The following is an 18,769-nucleotide window of genomic DNA, read 5'->3' as shown; positions in this document are numbered from 1 at the left end:
ATCAATTTTGGTTGGTCGCTCGACTCGGTGACAGACCGGCGCCAAATTAGTGTATTTCCTATGGCCCGGACGGTCGGCCGATGGATACGGCTAAGCCCTTCTCATTTCCTCCTCACTCAAGAGCATATGTAGTTTCTTGTAAATACAACATATGGAAAAATATTGAGAAGAACTTGATATTTCTTCCGTTCTAGCGCATTACTAACGTAATTTTTTATAACTCAGATAAAACCATGCACTGATATTCACTAGAAGATCCATAGACTTGTCATTGATTTCTCTGTCGTATTCGTGACATAGAGCCGATGAACGCAGCGGAGTGCAGACGACGTCACCTGTAGGCGGTGTCATCACCGTAGGCGGCGCCACCACCGTAGGCGGCGCCACCACCGTCGGCGTCGTGAAAGTTGTAGGGGGCGCTACTGAAAATGCGCCTGCCGCCCGCTTCGCTAGATGTCACCGTGCCCAATGCAGCATGGGGTTTCATCCAGATTTAGTCATGCTAATCTCCGCCAGCTGTACCTACAATCATTTCTACCGTTTAATTAATTTCTTTATACCGACAGGAATAGTTTCATTATCCTTTCATTTGGCGAATTGCTTCATAACGTCTCATATACTTTTCCGTCAGCGGAAGCACGGGTGCGGCTTCATCCGTCAGCTGGTAAGATGTGTGAAAGATTGCGTTGGTAAGAGTGACATTTTATGACTATAATGCTCTTCGAAGTTACAAGAAATGATTTTATTGTATGGCCATTTTGTTTCTCCTCGATGGTTGATGTGCTCCTCGTGTTAAGCGCGTTATATTAATGTGCTGTACATTCCCAGAAATGGAAAGGAGGCTGTCTCAGTGTTATACTATTGTTATGCAAGATACCGCGTCAACTCTTGTACACTTCAAGTTATTCTGGTGACCGTTCTAAATCACTCGCTCCAGTGATATTCTAAATCGCATGCACAATATTCTACGTCAACAACATCCCTCAACGCAGCAGAGTAGCTCATTACCACTGAGCCTCCAGCAGCGTTTGGTGGAGGACAAGATTGCGTCCATCGGGGAGTGCCCCGAGCCGCCGGCCGTAGGTAAGGCAGGGCACAAACCTTTTAGCCGTTTCCAGCGGCTCAAAGGGAGAACGGGGGACATGCAGGGCTTGTCCTTATCAGTCGGGAGCTAGGACCTGACTGAACCCTCATCCGTGCCCCGTGCCTAACCTCGGCTCGGCCCCACCAAGGGGCGCCGTTGACTGGCCAGAGGTCAAGACCACGCGACTTAGGCTAGCCCGCAGCACCGGCTGGGCGGGGCGCGGCCGTCACAAGCGGTGCGATGTGCGGTGCATGGCGCGGCATGTCGCACACAATAGCGCACATGGGCACCGCACCACACTTCGGTATAACACTATGAAAAATGCATTGTGACATGAATATAATAGCATCTGTAGACTGTGCTGGACAAAGTTCAAAAAGTGTTCATGTTGGTTTTCATGGATGTCATGGCACTGTTACTATGTGGTATGTACAACTGGTATGCCTTGTTTTTGCTGATAGCTAGTATTATTTATTCTTATTTTTGTTGTATGATTTTTTTGTGTTGTGTGTACCTCCAAGAAATATGTTGTCACCGCACTTGCGCAAAAACTGGGAGGCTGTGACTTGGTTGGTGTTCAGAGAAAGATGCTTCTCCGCTGCTCACAAGTGCATGCAGAGATGCTGCTTCACTCTTCTCGCATAAGATTTCTTCAAAGTTAAACTCATATGATCTTGTTTTTTGCATTGTCTTAGACTGTTTTTTCAAGTGCTTGCAAGCTACTTGAAAGGCTCCCAAATAAGATAACTGTTTTTGAGGTAAATCGACTTTAAACATCAACAAAGCGAACTAGCCAGTCAGGCTTAAGCACCACGATAGCACATATTATCTTTGTTTCAGCCCCAGTGCTGATGCCCGACGTCGTCACGCCAGGGCCGAGCTGCGCGTAGCCGTCGTCACCCAGTCGCGGTGATCGGCAGTCGCCGCTACTACCAGCGGCCCCGCGGCTGCCGCTCGTGCGACTGCGGTCATCAGCCCTGCAAGCTGGACCCGGTGGCCCCGCACAGAATAGCTCGGGAGCTAGACCTGGTGGCCCCGCGGCTGGCGCCCCCACGGCTGACGGCCCTGCGGCTCCGGCTGGACCCAGTGAGCCCGCGGCTACGGCTGGACCTAGTGACTCCACAACTGGTGGCCGTTAGCTGGACCTGGTGGCTCCGCAGCTGGTGGCTCCGCGGCTGGATCTGTTGGCCTCGCAGCTGGTGGCTCCGCGGCTGGATATTCAGGAAGCCTCATGTCGTGCGTAATTCGTGACTGAAACTGAAATTGATTCGTGTGCGTAACATAATCTAGCTCGTACGCTGACCAATAAGCTCCTCATTATAAATTTGCTCCGGCGAGGAGACGTGATAGCGGCAGCTGGTGACTCCAAACACCAGCGAACAGCGGCACCTGCGCAGCACACGCACCCCACCACCGACACCACCTCGCCCCCCCCCCCCCCCCCCCCCCACTCACAGGATCTCTGCATCGCGCTCCAATCTCACGCTCGAGCGGAATAATGAGGCATAAATACGGCCATTCGGTCCCGATAGTCGCTCGGCTTAAGCAATGAGGCTGCCAATTCAAGTCAGTTAAGCGGCGCAGTGTTGGTGAAAGCTTACAGCATCCACTGACAAGCAGCCAATTGATATTTGCTAGTCCCCGCAAGTATGTTGACAACCGGTATCACGGTAGGATTTGGAGAGTCCCTGATGGAGACTTCCGCGAGCTGCCCACGGCTCACCTGTGGCGTGTCTCCATGTTCAGCCTCTCGGGACACCTAATGAAGCCGTCCAGCGTGTCAACTATACTGACGAACAGCGGTCGATGGGCGCTCTGACGCTGCCAGCAGTCCAGCATCAGCTGGTGCAGCGCCTTAGGACAGCCTGCTGGAGCCGGCAGCCTGGTGACACGTGACGCTTGTGTCATGACATCACACAAGGCGTCACAGTGTCGGCATCGATAGAAAAAGCGCAACTCAGGGTCGGATTTCACCACGCTGATTGAATCGTCAACCACGAACAGTTTAAGCATGCAGCGTTACCTTAAGGAGAGACCAAAATACTCTTTTCTCCCGAATAGTTCCGGCAACAACCACGAAATGTGTGATCATCTGGGTAACCGCATACCGCAAACCAGCTCCCTGGGATACCGCTAGGAAAAGTGCCTTCCATTCTCCAGTTACCTCTGTGCGAATGTTTCGGCCAGGGGAGGCACCACCGGAGGGGGGCAGGGACGGCTGGGGGGTGCACCTGTCATCGGATAGGAGGGGGACAGTTCCCCTGTTCAAGTAACCTGCTTCCAAAATAAAAACCAAATTTCATTACGGGGTCCCTACCCACATTTTTTCCATAACGAAGCTTCCTCGCATCAGCATGGGTTTGCACTGCCACAAAAACTAGCACACTGCTACTAGCACATCCAAAAAGCCGCTCCGCGATATTTTGCTATGCTGGGTGATCATACTCAATGTCTTTCATGCCCCTGCGCCTAGATTTGCAGGCCGGATTGGTATGTGATTGAAACATCACTAAGTGCCCGGCAGCCCAGTGATATGACGCTGATATATATCATAATTCTGTTATCCATTGCTTATTTTGTTTCTCGATATTACACATACTGTAAGAGAAAGACCCAATTAATTTGGCACTGTAGCGTACGTACCACAATGCAATATATTTAATTTCTCCGGTACGACTCCCATTTTAGGACGTTCTACGTCAATGACCATCACGTGTTATCACCACGTCCACCGTCGTGTTGTTGCAGTAGCTTTACAATGAAATAAATTACCTGTATTTTGTGCTCATTGCGTACTTTAAACAGATTGCACCTAGGTTCCCGGGATGATCTCGTCATTATGTAATATTTTCTTTACCCGTTACGGCAGTAGACATATTTTACGGATAATTTTGATGTACTCTGCTGTTATCACTATATTGTAGCACAGAAAAATAATATGTTTTAGCGTGCATTCTCCGACCGTCGTCGGGTGTTAGAGCCCTCATCAGTCCTGGTGCTTGGCTTCCAGCCATGTATGCATCACAACCTAAATCATCTCCCTTGCATTGCTGGAATTAGAACCGGGGTCGTTTTTTTTGCGATTCGGTACTCTACCAGCTGAGCTAGCCGGGAAGGGCAATCCTTCGGTGTTGGAACTTGGTGTCATGGATCTCCTGGTTATTCGCTCATTTTTTGCCACAAGATTGGATGTCATATGGGGTTGACGTGCACGCTTGTCTTATTGATGGAATTGTGAGGCAATGGGTGCCGCCTCCTTGACCTTCCCAATTTTCCAGTAATGCTCTGTCCATGATGGTTATCTCATCACACGCTGGCCGATGATCGCTTTCTTGCCTTGCACGCTCTACCACGCTTTTGTGCCCTTCCAGTTTGACCGACAGAGGGTTACTTGTCTCTCATTTTCAGGACCTACCATAGCTGCGTGGTATGTGGTACATGCAGTGGTTCGTATGCTACTTAGCTATTGGCGACCTGACTTTGGCAAGAGCTGTCCGGATAGCTAAGCTGCTTTTAAAGACCGCCCTGATGTTGTATCTCCCACAGATTCTTCTGATTACACCGTTCCTGCTGGGTTTCCCGCAACTGCTCAGCTTGTCGAGCATGCTCTCTAGGCTTGATGCCTTTGAAGCCTATAGCACCTGACGACGGTGGGAGACGTAACTGGCCTAAACGGTGTGTTCGTACTAATCCGCCAGGTCCACCAGGATAGAATAGGTGGTGTAACATTGGGAGAGGGCAGTCCTCCTCCGCTGCCAGCCGGGGCATGAGTATGCACTCAAAACTTCTGGAAGGCCCCTTTTTCACCTGAACCTGAAGGCATTGTTGCCAACCGTAGATTACCAGCCCTAAGACCACGGAGGATCCATAACGGAGATATTGAGTACATAAATCAGGCTCAGAAGGCCAAGTTTCCTACATCAAGGAGTCTGATGTCTGGATCATAAGCTAACTTTATTGATAAGGTAACCAGATAATCAATGTTGCTAAGTTGTGTTTTTGCTGCCTCGGGAGCCCCGTTATGAACTGGAAAACCACTGTTCTGGGTTAGGAGCGCCCTTTACATTCCGGAGGCCCGTTTGTGGAACAGGAGGCACCTTTCATGGATCGGATGGCCCCAGTTCCGGATTAGGATGCCTGTTTTGGGATGACAAGGCCCCTTAAGAAGATTTAGAGGCCTCTTTCTGATTCGGAAGCATCCTGTTCTGGGTTAGGAGGCCTCTCTTTGCATCATGAGGTCTTTCTGGAACATGAAACCCTGTTTTATGACAACCAGTCCTAGGCTGGATAATCAGGACTCCCTTACCCTGAAAACATCTTGTGCAAACATTTCAAAACGAAATGCACTGATGTAGCTGAGCAATTTTGGGCTATTCGAGGGCTACAGGATCCTTGTAGCATTCCAACATACATGCCTACGTGCACACAAAAATCGGTATCACAATTACCCTGCTTTCTAGGGAAATAACCATGCGTGTCAGAAATGGAGCTCCAGACGAATACAATACAATGCTACCAAAACACCAGTGATACCGAAACACCACACGCCTAACGTCCTTCCCACGCCTCATCAAATCATGGCGCTACAAATCAGGTCTGGTGGTGTGATTCAGCTTTGCACACTCGTCAACGTGCTCCAATAAGGAAGACATAACCAAGATTTAATATTATGCTGAGCGTCTAAGGTGTTGCGTTTTTTTTAAAGTATTTATGGTCACGTAATTACCAACAACTGTGCACGTATTACGGTAAGACAGCAATGCCGGCAATTTCAGTACTAGAAATTGTGGGATGATGACCGCCGAGTCCATTAAAGTACATGAAATAATGTGTGCAACATGACCCTCTAGCCATCTTTTCAGAAGGAGCTGTCCTCATGTAATCCAGGGGATACTTTCAGTGCTATTTTCGACGACAGGTATCACTTTTACCGTGTGCTACCCGTTTTGGAAATAAAGGAAAGCACCCTTTAAGGTCGTACAATTTGCACTAATATAAAGGTGTAGAAAAGAACAGAATGCGAATATGAAGTAAAAAAAACAACAACTAGAATTGAAAAATAGAACGGAGGGAAGCGTACCTCTCACCCTGGCAAGAAGGCCGACCTGGGGCGAATCGTACCCCGTATCTCTGGTTTCCCAAATGCGTAGTGTGACCTGTATAATGTCGGCACCACGTATCAGTTCCAGAGCTATCATCGTTTTTCTTGGCGCAAATCCGTCTTTACGTCATTTCCTGAGGTCATCGTCAACGGAAAACGAGTCTGACGTAGGGAAATAACTTCGGAATCATCAAAGCACTAACCAACCCCTTAACCGAATATTGACCGCTCTGAGCTAGCGGCGCGCAAAATTGCACTTTTGGTGTTTGGGATGGCGTAGAATGGCCCACCGGCTAACGCAATGATGCTGTGTCAAATCATATTCGTACCCCCCTTCCAAAATGTTGCTGGCGGTAACGAAACGATGGGTCCGTGAACGTAAATACATGTTCGGCCGATATGCGTATTCCATCTGATTGCGAACATGAATACTATACTGCATGAGGACAAAACTAAAGCGAACGACATACACTTTCTATTGAATGCACATCTAAATATATATATATATATATATATATATATATATATATATATATGTATTTTACGTATGATATAACGCTCAAACCTGTAGCCCTCCTTCACTCTTTGGATGACCTCACTGTTGCGCCAATTCCAGTATGGCCGCTGGCCGTAGGACATGACCTCCCAGACGACGATGCCGAAACTCCACACGTCCGAGGAGGGCGTGAACGTGCGGAGCGCTATAGCCTCGGGCGCCGTCCAGCGGAACGGAATTATGCCGCCCTGCCAACAACGAGGAGTGGAAAGCTGACCAAAAAAAAAACACCGACAAGCCAGAGGTAAAGCACCGGTCGGTCACGGCCACGACAGGTCGGGGCTGAAATGTTGAGAAGGCTTCCAAACATAATAACGGTAAATCTATGGTGACGACGATGACGATGTGTATCTGGAGAAGGATTTGTGAGAAAGATCAAAACCATGAGCCGGATTAAATGTAAACAATAGTTTTATCGATGTAAAATTCCCCATTGAGACCCAATAAAACGCCGCCCTGCAAATGGGTAGCATTTCTCTGATTCCTCCAAACGCATAACATGTGAAACAGGACTGTTGTGTATTTGCTGCTCAGTTCGACCCGTCCGTTCGGGACTACGGAGCACAGCTCGAGGTGGACTCTGAGTCACTCGACACGTAGCGGAACGCGTGTAGCAAATAGGCATGACTACTGGGCCGCATCCAGTCGGGGCCATGACAAAGGCAAGACTGAAAGAATAAACGCGCTGGACGGAGGCTGCCAAATGGGGTGAACGTTTATTTCATATAAGAAGCGGCAAATGGGTATATCACATCTTTCTCACCCACGCAAACCAGCACGTAAGGAACTTGACAGGGAAAGAGCACTTAACAGAGCAAATTACAGCATCTAAGAGCACTTAACAGAGAAAATTGACCTGATACACGTGATCGCGACTGTTCAGCGGAAACGAGGCTCATCGTCGTCCGGCAGATGGCACTGCTCGCGTCGCGGAGTCTGGCGCGAAATAGGGCACGATGTCGGCACGTCGCCGCACAGGCGATGAATCGGTGGTCGCGCGGTTCCAGTAGCCGGACGTATCCACCAAGGAGCTTCACGCGGTAGTCACGGTCGCGTCCGACGCCGACCACACTCCGGATCTTGTCCCCGCTGTGGGAGGGTGACTCCGAGACCTGGTCAGAATGACTCTGACTCTGAGGCCTGCATAGAGGCTCCGATTTTCAAGAGTAGCTGTTGCGTTGTGGACCGGCTGTGGACGTGCTCTTGACGGCTCCGGATCATACCAGCTTCTCGGTCGCAGTCTTCATCTGACAGCTGCAGATGGATGCTGTAAGCCTGTCTATGGGCAGGGACACAACTGCGTAGAGGATGCCCGCGCAGGGTTTGGGTAAGGGAATGCCCGTCTGCACTAACGGTGTTTCGGGTTTCGAGGAGCTTTCTAGCGAACTGCTCTTCGTCTAGACGCCCCATAAAGGTGTTTTTACTTAAAGACAAAGGCCCTTATTGTTGGGCACTAGGTAAGGCGTACGAACAGGGTACGATTGACGACGGGATGTAATTTCGGACTTCCCGAAGATCCGAAGATCGGCTTGCAAACTCCAGACCCCACCCGTTGAAGGGAATATTTCACAATTTACGATATTAAAGCAAGCGACGTGTAAGTAGGAATTTGATGTCATGGGATCAGCTATAACTATCAGTGTATCGGTTAGTCGAAAATACTCCTATAAACGACACAATTACTTTATGTCGTAGGCCTGCTCTTTGATACGTCATTGTTGACTGCGTCTTGGCACGTTTACATGACGCTAGCGGTGCTGCCAAACTGGCCGTACGAAATTGCCACCCTAGCACTCACTTATAGTGCTTCAATCTCCTAAGAGGTATTCGCGGCGGTGCTGGTTGTGTTTCCTGAACTCAAGATCATTATGTGCTTGTGTGTCGGCCCTTTCTCGTGGTGTTCTTGCATATTTGTATGTGAGTTTAAACTGTTAATTTCTGTTCACTTTTGTTCATTGGGCTCCATTACAAATCCTGATTCCGTGATAACTAGCACCCATGGCCAACGTCTTGGTTAAAGCTCGGCGGTTGACCCCCCAGGCGCATGCAAGTTTGCCCCGCCGTTAACCATTTTCCTTCATCCTATGGCCCTGAAATGATCACTTCTGATCGGAAGGGCTCTAATCCAAACAACCAAACCAAACTGTCGTAACTGGAGCTCTCTCAGCACGCTCAACATTGCTTGAGAGCCAATGCACGCCCATGATATCTGGAAATCGCAGGCATGGCTGCTAAATGGAAGAGGCTCGATGATTTTATATTCCTAGGCCTTGAACGCCGCATAGTCAATGCTGTGTCTGGATTTGAGTGGTTTCTACGACGACATGCATGCCCGAATGACCTTGAAATAGTTTGCACAACGAAGTCTGTACCGCTTCGCGGGCGTCTAGCTCAGAAATTAAGAGGTTCAGGTCTGAAGAAGGGCAGGGTTACGAACTGCATCCAATGATCTTCAAAATGGCTAGTTCCATTCAAAACCTCATAGAAATGTGAGACACTCCCCTTAAGCACACTGATACGGTCATGCTCACGAACGGTTCTCGGAGTGCTCGTTCCTATCGCCCGTCGCATAGTCTTGTCTCCAGGAGGGAATAGGTGCATCACAAGCCACTCTGACAGGCCATCCACGCAAGCCAAGAAGAATCAAAGCGCGTCGTAGCGATTTCCAACACCTTAGACTCATGTAGAAGGCTGCATAGCCGTTCCTGGGACGCGTCACGGCTGCCGGTAACGTCCTGACGTCGCAGGTGAGGGCAGGCCACCCCGCCGTCTGACGAGCACGTCCCTTGGTTCGTGCGACGCCCTGATACCGATCGTACAGGCGGGTGAGAACCTCCGCGTTCTGCTCGCATCTGTATTACAGCACGAAATCCTCTAAAGATGAGTTCGTATTCGAGGGAGAGTTCGGATCAGATCTCTTTGATCTTTTTGATCACTGCTGCAACCAGATGTTAAGGCTCCGTGGCTTTCCTGGCTACTTCTCGTAGGTGTTGCCGACCGTTATAAGATCTATCAAGATATCTGGCGTGGCGTTCATGTCACCTGCAGCTGTGAATATTTCCTCTGGATTAGCGAAAACCACTCAGCTCAAGTTATTTTCGGTCTGCTCGACGTTCTTGCTGCCTGTAGCTGGTGAGTTGTCCAGTTGCTCGACGTTCTTGCTGTCTGTAGCTGGTGAGTTGTCCAGTTGCTCGACGTTCTTGCTGTCTGTAGCTGGTGAGTTGTCCAGTTGCTCAACGTTCTTGCTGTTTGTAGCTGGTAAGTTGTCCAGTTGCTCAACGTACCTGCTGTCTGTAGCTGGTGAGTTGTCCAGTTGCTCAACGTACCTGCTGTCTGTAGCTGGTGAGTTGTCCAGTTGCTCAACGTACCTGCTGTCTGTAGCTGGTGAGTTGTCCAGTTGGTCAACGTTCTTGCTGTCTGTAGCTGGCGAATTGTCCAGTTGTTCAACGTACCTGCTGTCTGTAGCTGGTGAGTTGTCCAGTTGCTCAACGTTCTTGCTGTTTGTAGCTGGTAAGTTGTCCAGTTGCTCAACGTACCTGCTGTCTGTAGCTGGTGAGTTGTCCAGTTGCCCAATGTACCTGCTGTCTGTAGCTGGTGAGTTGTCCAGTGATACCCTGGAAAGGGCATCCTGGGTGGCGTCGTCTTCTTTCTTCTTCCAGGTGCCAGTGAATGCGAAAATGGCCTCTTAGCTCGTTAAGGGACTCAATAGGTGTGCTCACATCTTCATAGCTGAAAGCCAACGCGTTAGAAACTTGATGCCCCAGTCATCGGGTTCCGGTGGCCATGCACGACACGTGGTCATCGGGTTCCGGTGGGGCGACTTCGGCCACGTGGCCGGGGACGTGCTCTGACTGCCGTATCGCCATGCTGTGTGTTTGCTGCTTTGTTCGGCCTGTCTCCTCGAGACTTCAGATTGCGGTTCGATGTGCACTCTGATAAGCTTGATGCCAAGTGCCACACGCGATTAGTGGGATACACCCAATGATAACGATGGCACGGACGAGACTGAAATAATGTCCTTTCCGGGAGAAGGCTGCCAAATGGATGTGTGTGCTTTCCTTCATGTGGCAAGAAAATCCATAGCAAGGATCAGCGACAATTATATTGCAAGGTCTGCTCTCTTCTTTGCTTGCCCTCTTCCTACACCTGCCTGGACCAACCGACGCCAACGATCAACGAACAGTGGAATTAATGCCCAGGCCAAGCCAATGCAATGCCTCCTACAAGGACAATGAGCACTTGTCTGCCATAGTTAAGAGCCGTGATCTGTGCGGTCGGTGGTCTCAGAGGAACACAGTATGTGACGTACTCAATTTCTATAAACAACAACGCGTATGTTTCGGGAGCGCGGATTTGTCACGATGAACAGGTGACCAAAACATTTTTGAGTATTTATACTGTAACGTTTGAATTCGGCCCAGGGTGACACACATGCAATGACTTTACCCTCGTTATATTAGCTCCCTCACGGTGTAACATTCCAGAAGTCGCCCGTATGATCCAGTTGAAGGTTCCTACACCGGTGATTTACCCACAAAATGTGGATGATCTCCGCGGTGACCTGTTGCAAATGTGACCCGTGCAAGGTAAACTTAGCCTCAGGTGGCCCAACTCGCGCATTGTAGATTCTCCCACCGGCGGTCCTACCTGTATGGAGTGGACTCTCTCTCTCCAGTGGCCTTACCTGTGTGGTGTGGACTCTCGCACCAGTGTATTCGCTTGTGCGCTGTAGATCCTCTCACCGGCGGTCTTACCCGTGTGGTGTATGTAGATTTCCTCAGTAGAAGACTCACTCGTGCGCTGTAGATTTCCTCACTGGAGGTCTTACCCGTGTGCTGTAGATTTTCTCTCCAGGAGCCTTACCTGTGTGGTGTGCATTCACTGGTGGACTCACCCGCGCGCTGTAGATTCCCTCACGGGCGGTCTCACCCGTGTGGTGTAAATTCCCTCTGCGATGCCCTCAAGCTTGCGACTGAGCCCGAAGTCGGCGATCTTGCAGACCAGCTGCGAGTTGACCAGCACGTTGCGTGCGGCCAGGTCGCGGTGCACGTACTTCATCTGGGAGAGGTACTGCATGCCGGCAGCCACGCCACGCAAAATCACCAGCAGGTGAAACGACTGGAGACATCTGGCCTTTTTCTGCCGGATTCAACGGGGAGGGAGGGATGTCTGTCAGCAAGAAAAGAAACGTTAGTCAAACTTTAAGCTTATAAACCTACGCAAACTTAATCTTGCCTCTAGCCCCACTCCTAACTCAACCTAAGCTTAAGATATCGTCTCGGCCGAAACAGCCATACAGCGGATGGAAATGGAACCAACTAGCTGACTTCATCATCAGCAAGCTGCCAGGCTTCAGGTACCAGCGTCAGCTTGCGCGCAATTCAGCATCATACAATCATCGATTCTTTGTTCATCTCGCTAGCGATACACAATGAATAGGTTTCGTTTGGAAGGGTTGGCTGCTGATCAGCTTGTTTTACCATTCAGTACAATTAATGGGATCCCTTTTAGTCTACAAACAGACTTTTAAGCACGTGCTCACAAACCAGCCGTTAGCTTTATCGTGACACAACACAGGCAACACACATTAATGCTATGTTGTATCCAACTATCTCAGCGTTTTAATTTTGTTCAACTATCCAGCACTGCATCCTGAGGACTGGTCCTGATCCCTTACAGTGCACCTGGAACTGGGTCCCCTAGGATCGTTGAAAAGGGCTGACATGTCTAAAACGCAGGGAAAATTAATTCCAGTCATCATCCATGTGAAACCGAAGCGTGCCAAAACAAAAAAGCCGGCCTTGAAACAAACGCTATTTGTGATTGCCAATTACATTGGAAATGACGGATTCAAATGTGTCGAAGCGTGCGACGTAAAGCGTTTGAAAAATGCATTAGTTGTTTGCTGCTTGAGGTATTTTATTATCCAGCTGAGCTGAACATGTTGACCCTTAGCACAATGCATCCTGTAAAAACGCAATGCTGTCTACGGACACCTGACTGGCGTGGCGCATGCAAACAATCGTTTTGCCCCGCAACCCCACAGTGGTTTAGCACAGAAGCACAAAATTCGCAGCTTGCAAAAAATCGCCGAAAGGCGTGTCGACCGGGTCAATGGCCGGCGACCTGATGCCACAGCGATACAAAATGTAAACACGTTCGAACAGATTTGGAATCGTGAGCAGCAGCACCGCAGAAGCGCAAACTGGTACCTGCGGTGGCGCACGTGCACTGGTGCAAAAAATTTGAATTCTGTGTTGTCCATAAAGAACTACGCGGGCCCCACCCTACCCGACGGATAACTACGTCATCACTTGATCAGAAAGCGACTAACATCTGGTTTTGCAAAACCGGTCCCACATACTATACGCTGGCGCCTAAACAAGCAAGAAGGAGGCGTGGAAATGGTACACAAGTAAAGCCCGATTCACGGCGATCATATATCCATCCAACACATTTGCGGGTGGAATGCTAAGTCAGACCATTCGCCCCCTCCCCATCTCCTGTCCAACGGTGGTGTTAGCTTCCAGACCAAATTCAATGAAAAACCTGTTTGTTTTGTGTTTTGTGGGCAGGTTTTGTTATTTGTTACTCCCCCCCCCCACAGCCAATTGATTTTGCCAATCTACGCCCCCGACTCCTTGCTTCCCCCCCCCCCTTCGTTCCGAGCATTCTGGCTGCGTACTGAGTGATACTAATACCGCGTCCAACTCTTTCGTACGTTATTTTAGGTATTTGCGTCTATTGCAATGCGTTGGTCACAAAATCTTTGAACGTGATCTATTGCACATTTAGGTATTTCGTCGATAGAAAGAAAGTGTCGGGCAGGCCGCCGACTACCAATGGATTGTAAAGCCGCTTAATTCCACCGAAAACGCTTCGCGTGGCGGCTATCCAGGCGAGCGTCAATGAAGCCAACGAGGTAAAAAAGTCAACCAGTTAATGCCAATTCAATACCAATACCACTTGCATGTTGCAGGGTACTGAAAGTCAACACGCGCCCCATCTTGGTCGCATCACATGGACTGAAATTTTTTCTTCTGGGCACTTGATTCGCCATTTCCACTGTCAAGTATCGTACACCGAGCCTTGGCTGGTGTAACAGCTGATCGGCCCATCTGACGATCCATTGAAAGTGCACTATTTGGTCATCGACCTGTCACAGAGCAGGTTGACAGACTATTTTATTTTTGAATCCTGACTCGAAATCAAGCTTTAAAAAGATGTCATGGTGCTGTATGGTGCGATAGAGATTTTATGAAAGGAAATACTAGTGTGTTGCGACTGCATGCTTGGCAACGCCACCTGATCTTAGATGGTGCAGTGTGCCCCGCAATATTTTGTCTGTGGCGTCAGCAAAGGCTTTATTAACAACATTTCTTGGCACCCAGCGTCAAGTGGAAACGCTAAATTTGTGGCACTACTGCCTCTCCAATTCGTTTTGTTTTTTTGCTGCTGTTGTCTACGTTTTATCACCCCCGGCGTCAAAGGATGTGGCTCGGTTCCGGTTTGCGCTAGCTTTCGTATGTGCACCATTTGACATTATGGGTTCAGTTTTATGCTAACTCATCAAAGTTCAATATACCAGGAGATGCAAAATGAGCGACGTCATAAATCAAGCACACGTTATTTGTTGACAGCACTCAACTTTTCAAAACGCGCTTATGACAACGAGTGAAAAAGCTGGAGCTAGGTTAAGGAACAAACTATACTTGAAAACGAAGACCCGTGAATCCAGAAAGTCGTCTTGATCTCTTCCAACACTGCCACTTAAGATGTTGAAGCGACAAATAATTCGAGCTCAAACATTCTAACATCTGATGCGCGGTTCTGCTCTAAGGGCTCCACGTAACATGAGTAAAACATAGACGAAGCGGGAAGGTTATGATGACCCCTACCAAGTATTAGATTAAAAATTACTTACAAAAAATACCGCATTAGAAACCCTCATAACTCAGAACTTCATATTCCCGCACCCCAGCACTTATGCAGGGTACTACTAAAACTTGCCCGCAACACAGAGCGCTGAGCCAAAACGAGAACCCGTGCCGAGTACCAGGCTGGGCAGGAGTGTTGGCCTCAACGAACAAAAAGCTATGTCTAGACATGTATTACCTAAAAAGTGTTGCTTCGCCCAGTTTTCTTCATGTCTAGAACCGTGTACCAACAAGGTTCCTCAATATCATGCTCTGAAGTGCCGAATTTGGTACCAATTTACGCCTCGTCTGATAATTCTAGCCTGCAAATAGGAGTTATTTCAGCCAATGTTCGTTTAACTGGTAACACTCTGCACATTCGGTTCCAATAAAGATTCGACGTCGTATTCGCTGTTGCCAGTCACTAACCACGAGGTACTTATCCAGACTTCCTTGATCCATGAACTCAGTGATGATCATCAACGGGATGCTCTCGGTAACGACACCCCGCAGGAGGACAACATTGGGATGCTGGAACTGGCTCATAATAGACGCCTCGCTGAGGAAGTCCATCCGCGCCTTCTCTGTCGAGCCCGGCTTCAGCGTCTTGATAGCCACCGTCCTTTCCTGACAGGATCATGAGAAAACTTATCACATACGAGAGACGGAAAACTTACCACACGTCAGCTTCGTGCGTTTTGAAGTATTCTTTAGGTCTGGCTGCCATATGCTGCCAGGCATTGCTGTCGTCACAAAACCATTCCATGACGCCATCAAACAATGACGCAATTTTTTTTTGCAAACTGAAATTTGGTACTTAGGGTCGTTTTTGAACTCTGAAACCTTACCAACAGTTACAAGTGAGCGTTCTCACCATATCTGATGCTGATCACAATATCTTCAAATGTGGAACATTCCCTTCGAGGTAGTGATATTAGCACTTCAAAATTTCGCATATGTTGGGTCAGCACTCAATCAATTAATTTTTGGCCGTCAGTTTTGTTGTGGTATTCTGACTATCGTATTTTGACGTCAAATGGTGCGACCTCGCTTGGCACGCTTTAGCTCAACGATAGAGCTTTCTAACACAAATAGAAGCACGATAATGCTGTTGTGTACCTCTGGCAGTACTCTTTCGATAACACACACCGTGCTGGTGGACATAACTTTCTTCAAAAGGTAAGTCAACATCCTATTAAGATACTAGAGAGGCTGGTCCCCGCAGCTGCCGCTGCGGGGCTGAGAAATTAGGTTTCAGTCACCTTGTCTATATATGTTCGGTCTGCAAAGTCACGGCTGCAAGTGACGTATGTTCACAAGACTTGAAAACCCATGCATTGCATAGATCAGACGTGATGAGTCGGTTTATTTGTATCTTGCAGGGATATCAGGAAATGTCTGGCCCCTCCACATGTTGTCTACCCACGCTTCATCCGAATTGCAACAAGTAATATCAGAACACAATTGTGGTAGGCTTGTTTACCGTTTTAGATGTGTGTGAACTCGCAGGACTGGTTCATGTTTACCACCTTCCAATTACACACAAAAGATCGCGTTCTTCGTTTAGGAATTCTGCCGCGTTTCTCCTAGCATATCTGCGTTTGTGGGAAAAATTGTTTAGGTTCGATTTTCATTGTTGCAGCAACAATTCAAATTGATTCTTTATGCCGATCATGATGTCAAAACCAACGATTACAAGTGCCTCCAATTAATGCCATGCCCTGTAGACTAGTTGCTTCCATAATTAATATCCAAGCACGACAGCTGGCCACGTGTGAGTCTAGACATACCGCCAGCTGACCAAGGTCAAGTGATATGGCTGCAATGAGATACATCTAATACCCAATATGTTATTACATATCTATTGCTGACATGGTTTGAAAACTCCATATCTTTAAAGTATCATACATCTGTGGCTGCTTGCTTCAAAATCCGCTACTTGTAACACAAGACTAAATGTTTTATTATATATGTGTGCAGTTTAGTAGCCATAGACGTCTTACCGAATATGAATTGAATTAGCACTAGCATTTCATGTCAATAGCCAAAAGGTTGTGAACGTTTATTGTGGTGTACTATTGTAGACTGAATTTGGTATAAGTCTCGAGCAATTCTTATATAGTAATTGCTGGGCAAAGGTGGAGCAAACTAGCGGTGCCCGTTGCATCATGAAGCTAGCAGCCATCAGGGCCCAGTTCTGATAAATGATTAAGCCCAAGTGTGCAATGAATTGGCTGTTTCCGCTACATGGAGCCGAGCGAGTGCCCCTGACCAGGTCCGGATAGGGAGCCCCGGCTGAGGAGCTTGGGCGCCTTAGGTTTTTACCCTATCATACCCGGCCGCTCTTCAAAGATATCTCAGCCGGGAAGGTAGGCGATACGCGCACAATCGCTTCGGTGCACCGTCCTAGGCTACAATGCTATCTGACCATTCGGCCCGTCGGGTGATCAGCCCGGCCGGCGTCCTTACCTTAACGCCAACTGGGGCTTAGAAGCTCAATGGATTCGCTTAGTGTAATTTCAACGGAGGTCGGCGGTCACGATGCATTTAATGACCGGGCTACCCGTAGTGCAGTTTTGAGTCCATCTGATGCTTCCGCAGCCATAAATAACTCCTTATGCTGCAAGAATTCTTGTAAGAAATAATGTTTTGTCTGTTTTGGTGTAAATAGCGGCGGATCGTCCTCGAATGGTGATCGCTCGTCCTTCCTGGGTTCTATATTACCGCTTCGGTTAATCAAACGCGTTCAAAATTCAACCGAACTGTGAAGTTTACTCTTTCATTCATATTTATCTTGATCTTACATATCGTTTTACCGTCAAAGCATGTCACAATACATGCGATCACTCATGTCCGTTACCACGCATTCAGCTGTACCAGCGTTAAAGGTGTACCCTTTGTGACGCCACAAAGAAATCTTCGCTGTTAAATGCGCAGTCGGGACGGTACTACCCAGTATACATCGCCTTGGCACATAGCATGGATTGGGATCTGGAAAAAATCATTCTTGTGCAGGGGCTACGTAGCTGGCATTGCACGCATGGCCTACTGGAAAGCATAGCTAGCTGGTCACCCGGTGGAAAGTCATGCTGTCATACTAACAGTGTTGCTTAAACCTGATACATCGGAGTGACTTTTTGTGCTGTAAATTTCGGCTGGAACGTATTTTAACAACGCACTGCTCCAAGCCTACTGTACCAGCACATTGCCACAGATGTCCATCTGTAAAGTGGACGGGGCAAGGGTCAACTGTCGACCGATGGAATGCATTCGTGGTGCTAAAGCGCCGACGTCTGACTGAAGCGTACTGATCTCAAATTTTGGACTTTGTCCATCAGTAGGACTTGCACCATCACCCATTTCCCATTTGTTTTCAAAAAACTATTGTTCGCCAGTTATGAGCTCTGTAAGATCTCCGTCCAGGTCTGTACATTAATCAATGTTTGTTACCCATCATCCACATGAAAAATAAGCCCCACACATTGCAAGAATCTATGGACTTGGTCGCTGCTGTAACCCCACCCAAAGAACAAACTTGAGGTCGGGGCCGCGGTAAGACGTTATAGAAGCCAACGTATAAGTCAGAACAAATCAGTTGAGATGGCACGGAACTGCTTCAACATATTACTCGATCTTCTAATGCAAAAAGAGGCAAAAAATACAGGCACAAACACAAGCATGACCAACAAACACATAAAACACATGCAAACCACAATCAAATGCAGCAGACATCAAACTCACACACACACACACACGCACACACACACACACCACACCACACCACACACACACACACACACACACACACACACACACACACACACACACACACACACACACACACACACACACACACACACCACACACACACACACACACACACACACACACACACACACACACACACACACACACACACACACACACACACACACACACACACACACACATATCAATTTACACGCCCATAAAAGGCGTTTAAAGGGAGCGTTCCAGCTTTATATGGGGGTTTGAACTAAAACAGCCATCGCGAGGACCTTTTGATGCAGTTCATGGCCATGCCCTATGTAAGACCCAAAACGCTCTGGTTCCTGAGTTACACGCCCGCAGAA

At 48.3% G+C, this 18,769-nt stretch overlaps 1 protein-coding gene across 1 annotated transcript in view; it reads right to left on the bottom strand.

The window, feature by feature from the left end:
• Positions 1–2,803: 2,803 nt before the first annotated feature.
• The window catches only part of LOC119109952 (ephrin type-A receptor 4a-like), a 22,604-nt gene continuing 6,638 nt past the window's right edge, over positions 2,804–18,769 (bottom strand). Inside the window, exons 4-7 of the mRNA XM_037233696.1 lie at positions 15,087–15,284; positions 11,671–11,880; positions 6,751–6,929; positions 2,804–2,966 (exon numbers count right to left, since the gene is read on the bottom strand). Coding sequence (XP_037089591.1) covers positions 2,804–2,966; positions 6,751–6,929; positions 11,671–11,880; positions 15,087–15,284 — 750 coding nt within the window. The remainder of the gene's footprint in view (positions 2,967–6,750; positions 6,930–11,670; positions 11,881–15,086; positions 15,285–18,769) is intronic.

The sequence above is a fragment of the Pollicipes pollicipes genome, unplaced genomic scaffold (genome assembly GCF_011947565.3).
Source record: "Pollicipes pollicipes isolate AB1234 unplaced genomic scaffold, Ppol_2.1 Scaffold_7231;HRSCAF=8579_pilon_pilon_pilon, whole genome shotgun sequence".
NCBI classification, from domain to species: Eukaryota; Metazoa; Arthropoda; class Thecostraca; order Pollicipedomorpha; family Pollicipedidae; genus Pollicipes; species Pollicipes pollicipes.
The sequence above is the reverse complement of the archived record's forward strand: the minus strand, read 5'-3'. Positions and strand labels throughout refer to the sequence as shown.